General features: G+C 32.6%; 1 protein-coding gene across 1 annotated transcript; it reads right to left on the bottom strand.

Moving 5' to 3' along the window:
• Window positions 1–1,848: 1,848 nt before the first annotated feature.
• Window positions 1,849–5,058, bottom strand: LOC111902488 (uncharacterized). The gene is made up of 8 exons (XM_023898314.1): window positions 4,930–5,058; window positions 3,833–4,141; window positions 3,535–3,734; window positions 3,088–3,438; window positions 2,821–3,021; window positions 2,678–2,748; window positions 2,473–2,612; window positions 1,849–2,407 (listed from the first exon to the last, which is right to left on the bottom strand). Exons 1-8 carry the CDS (start codon window positions 4,970–4,972, stop codon window positions 2,040–2,042), a joined length of 1,683 nt encoding a protein of 560 aa, XP_023754082.1. The 5' UTR covers window positions 4,973–5,058; the 3' UTR covers window positions 1,849–2,039.
• Between the last annotated feature and the right edge of the window lie 408 nt (window positions 5,059–5,466).

Genomic DNA, 5,466 nt, shown 5'->3' with positions numbered 1-5,466 from the left:
TTGAGAGTTGAGAGTGGTGATAGAAATTGGAAAGCAATCTCAATCATTCACAGGTGTAATCCAGATTAGAGAAGACTAATCCCAATGATTTTTGGTCTAACACACATATACATGTTTTAATTAATATTATCTCCATGTGAAGGAATGTTTGACCAACTTTTAACACTTTGCATTTTGGAAGTATATATTGTCATAAAAATTATATCTTTGTTACTACAATAATAGTACAGTTATTATTATTATTATTTTATTTTTTACATACTTAGGCAAAATTATTCTCCCAAATAATGAAATCTTATAAATCAACATTAATGACTAATTCTTGAATGTCAAGAATTTAGTTTCGAAATAATGAATGAAATATGATAAATTTTTTCGAAAGTATTTTAATGTAAACATATGATCTACCGTCTAGTTCACATTACACACATTCAAACGAGACTAAAATTACATAAATGTCCTTGTATTTTTGAAACAACAACCAATCATCATATATTAATATATGGTATAAAATAAATAAATAAAGTGCAACAAACAGCTAGATGTTAATTTTTCCAGTTTTTTCAATTTTTTCGATTTAGATTAACAAACAAACTCAGTTTATATACCACGTGTGCAATAACACGAAGTAATAATTAGGTTTTTACCCACAAAAAGAAAAGTGGATGTATGTTTTGTTGGACTTAGAAGGAGCATTGTGTTTCATATTTATGATACAAGTATCGAAGGGCATTTTAACTTTTCTTGTACTTGTACCAAAAAGAGAGAACACTGTTCGCTGTTGGATAAACTTACTTTAGAATGTTCTGTGCTACCACTTCATTAAAAGCCAACATTCTTTTATCTTTATAAAGATGCACATTAGCGGTCCTGATTTGGTTCCGGACTGATCCTTCGTCGATTTTTCGGGACCAGTCTCTGAATGGTTCAGTATTTTTTTTAGACCAGTCCCGGATGGTTTCAAACCGATCTTTTTTATGTCCGGTCTTTTCAAGACCGATCTCAGTCTTTTTCGGTCTAGTCTTAACATGCACCTTTTAAAAGGTTCGATTTTGGGTTTTTTGCGATTCATTTTAGGTATTTTTATTTCAATTTCAAGTTTTTCCGCTAAGTGGTTAACATTAAAATTATATATTAAGATCTAATAAAAATAATACACTAAATTTTAATTAAAGAAAAAAGGAAAAAATTTAATATTTCATTAAAAATATGTAATTAACTCAAAAATGATATGTATACAAATTTGGATTCCGATCCTTCTTGAGACGAACCGGTCTCGGAACGGTTCATCCTTTTTTGGACCAGTCCTGAAGAGTCTTGGGCTGGTCTTTTTCAAATTTATTTTTAAGTCATTAGCTTCACATGAAAATCAAATTTAGTAAACTATATATCAATGTTTCTTTTCCCCTTGTTTAGAAAGCAACTGACTTAATTAGATTTTGACTTTTAAACTTCCGTGTTACCAAGTTTGCAATTTTTTTTAACAGCTAGTTAGTGATTAGAAGTTAAATTCACCTGAGAGACCTCCAATCTAAGAGTCTGCTCATCTATAGACTTATAGCTATTTTTTAATTAGCCCAATTTTGATATGTAAGCCCAGTTACATAATTATGATGAAGGTACTTTGTCTTTCTCTGTATAGCTTGATGAAATTAACTGGTCAGCCATATTTGAGTGTTTGTTTATTATTAGCTTAATGTGAAAAGAACGAGTTAACCGAAATAATCAGGGAAATGACACTTTGCCCAATACTTCCTAATTTTTTTACAACTTTGCCATTATCATGTACTTTTTAAGTATCATTAGTTCCAAACTGCCCTTTATAGAGAAAAAAGCAACACAAAACAAGGCCTAAAATGTTCTAAAAATATGATAAAAATCAATATGTACATTCAACTACATAAACATGTGAAAAACCATAAAACATATGCGTTTCTATTTTCTAACACTAACATTTTGTCATTTGTCATTTGTCATTTGTCATTTGTGGGTCCCACAAGTAAAATATAAAAATGGAAAACGTAAGAAAAACGAAAGCTTTACTTGGGGTAGTTTTGATTTTGAGGCAGAGGTATACCTTTTAAAACATCCCTCAAAGCATAGTAATGACTATCACACTTATGATCTGAAACCAAATTATTAGACAACAATATCCTTTCAAAATGTTCACCTGAATTTCTTTTCCAAAGTGTGAAAGAATTGAATCGGTTGCCATTATGTTTTTCTTCTTTCCTCTTGAGAAAATAAACACTTCCCGGAATAAAAAGTTCCTCATGGGGTTGGGGCAATAACGTCAAATCATCTCTTCTTTCCTCTTCAATCTCATCACCTTTTTGTCCAACTGCTTTTGAGGTTGATGATGTCATAATACTTGGTGTCACAACAGAATCTTTCACACCAGGAATGTCTGTTATCATCAAAACATAAGTCATTTTACTTTATAAAATAAAATAAATAATTTAGTAATAATACCGATAAATTTTGTCTGGCTTCCGAATTTGGTGTAATCAACTAGCTTCCTAGCTGCATCTTGTACAGAGGATACAACTTGTTTTGCATTACTAACCACATCTAAAACACTTTTCCAATCGTCCTTTTCAAATATGGTTTTCCTGAGAAATTCAAAAGGTTAAAAAAAAATTTAACACAAATATTAATCTTAATTCCCATTAGTTACCAATCAGTCTGAAGAATTTCATTCCTCAATCTCATCAAAGTAGCAACACTTAGCCTCGGGATTATATCATCCTGTTTATCAAAAAAAAAACAAGAATTGAAATTGATGCCAATAAAAATAAATATATAAATAAATAAATCAACCTGCATACAAACGGTTGTGACAAAATCAGAACAGCTATCAGCAAGATCTCTAGAAACACAAGGTGGTGTTCCATATCCAACAGCTGTAACAATCTCAGGGCTAAAACCTAATTCATCACATGTCTTTTTTCGAATCATAATTGCTAGCATTGAAGCAATTGCACCTCCAAGTGAATGGCCCACTAGTCTTAACCTAAATCCCTATAACAAATTATTAGTTATTCCATTAAAAGAAAAAAGAAAAAAGAAAATTAAGAAATTGAGCACCTGATGTTTGTGAAGGCAATCTTTAATGGTTCCCATTTCATGAGTGAGAAACCAACGAGCAGCTTCAGCAGTTCCAAAATGAGTGGAATACCCTTCAAAATTAACTTCCACATCACTTGAAGAAACAATGTCAGTGATAAAATCATACACAGTGTGGGTCCCACGAATCCCAAAAATCACAAGTTTATTGCGAATATCAACACCAATGTAGTATCCAGGTCTAAGCATGCTTGAATTCTTCACAAATTTTATGATGTTGTTTTCACGAAGCATGCTGTTTTTAGCTAGCCCACTAGCACTTTCCCTATATGCCCCTTTTGCTAGTTCAATATGGTATATAAGATCCTGCACCTACATAGTACATACACACAACAACTAAAAGGTCATGTTTTTATGTCAGAAATATGATTTGTGAATTTTAAGGTTGTGAGAAATTAAGAAAGTTACCACTGTGTCGGATGAAATCTTTACACCCTTCACATCTTGAAATGGATTTGTGGATGCTTGTTGAAGGTAGATAAGATATAAACCTATTGTAAGATCACTTAAGCTCCAATCTTTGACTCCAAGTTTGCTTCTTTGAATGCTTGCAAGAATTTCTGCAAGTGATCGACTACTAGGTGGGATTTTGGTTCCCTGTGCATTTCCTGTTTTAAATAGAATACAATATGTTCTCAAATACATACAGAACTTAATAGAAAAAAAAGACAGGGTGTTATAAAATAGAGAAAATTTGTAAACAGACCTGTGGGAAGAGGCCATCTACACAATTGTAATGCAGGTTCAAGTGCTTTTGTGAGCCAAGCAAGCTCTGGCTTCCACTTGTTGCTGATTGCATCTTCTTCATCAGAACTGTATTTGTTAACCTTAGAATTCGACTCTGTTTGGTTGTCATGTTGAGGTATTCTATTTCTAGGTGATACAGATGCATCATCTTTTGCATCTTTCATGTTTGGATCTTGTACTTTTGGCCATTGTGATTGAAAGCGTTTGATGACATTATATACACGGGGGTTATAAGGTTCCCTTTCCTTTATAAACTTGGAACTCAAATCTGCAACACCAAAAGTGAATGATATAAAGATTGAGAAAATAGAAATACAAACGCAAAATACTGTAATATGTTCTAAAAGTTTCCCTCTGAGATCATTATGAACTCATTGTTCTTGATCTTTGAAAGTTGTATCTGATAACTTTGCTTTTAAACTGATGTAGATATTTGTTTTTTGAGAACCAAAATTGTTTATACTAGTACACCCCACTTAAAAGGAGCTATAAAATGAGACTATGAGAATGACTTGTTGACTTTCAGGAATTCATGTATTTTTCGGTTTATAATAATTTTTAACTGGAGCATCACCATCTGTTTCAAGAAAATTTGCTAGAAATTATCAATTTTGGTAAACCGATATGTTCGATTCACATTGCGTTTCTCAAAAATCTATTGCAATACATATGTACAAAAGATGTCCGATGTAAAAAATTGCACGCAATCCTCATTAACGAAATATTCATAACAATTCTCAGCGATTGACATCTCAAACATTAAATAACACAATTTTAACTTGGTAGAATGTTCGTTTATAAGGAACAAATGGCGCAATTAGATCAATAAGTAGCTCGAGAAACCATTAACTCGACCGTAAAATATACTACAAACCGCACCTCATCCCTGTGATCAAAATTCATGATAATCACAAAGGAACGACTCATACGATGGCATTCGGTGCAGAATCGAATCAAACAAACGCATAGGGTTCATAACAAAAAAGTATTCAACCGTAGGATTGTAAGTACGGGTATTTAAACAAGAATATAGGTGAAATGAGAAGAAATACGTACTGATATTGTGCAACAAGCGTTTCATGTGTTTACTGGCGGCCATTGATGGTTACAAAAAGCATCGGGAAGCTTCAGTTTCAGGAGGTGGGATTTGTCTGAAAAAAAAAACCGACTTCGCCTTACGGTGAGAACTGCCAAAAGTGAACCGGTCAATTAGTTTGCTGGACTTTGACCATTAGAAAATGGGCTACCTTAAGCGTATGGAATGGGCCGGGTATCAACTATCAACCTTCTAGTAGACCTTTTAATTTTATATATATATATATATATATATATATATATATATATATATATATATATATATATATTATACTTGAGCCAACTTTGATACAAATATGAAAGTTTAATACATATCAATTGAAGGCAAACAGACAACAAGCTGCGTCGCTAGCCCTTTCTGGATGGCAAAATCAATTCTTTTGCAAACAACATTTGTGGATCTAGGAGATATGACATTAGAATGCATGACCCATTGGACTCTATTAAGGAGTTCCACCGCCTCTGGTGCGAGAAAACCAAATGTATCGAATGCAAAAG

The sequence above is a fragment of the Lactuca sativa genome, chromosome 5, assembly GCF_002870075.4.
Source record: "Lactuca sativa cultivar Salinas chromosome 5, Lsat_Salinas_v11, whole genome shotgun sequence".
Taxonomy (NCBI): domain Eukaryota; kingdom Viridiplantae; phylum Streptophyta; class Magnoliopsida; order Asterales; family Asteraceae; genus Lactuca; species Lactuca sativa.
This window is presented reverse-complemented; position numbering and strand designations above follow the sequence as displayed.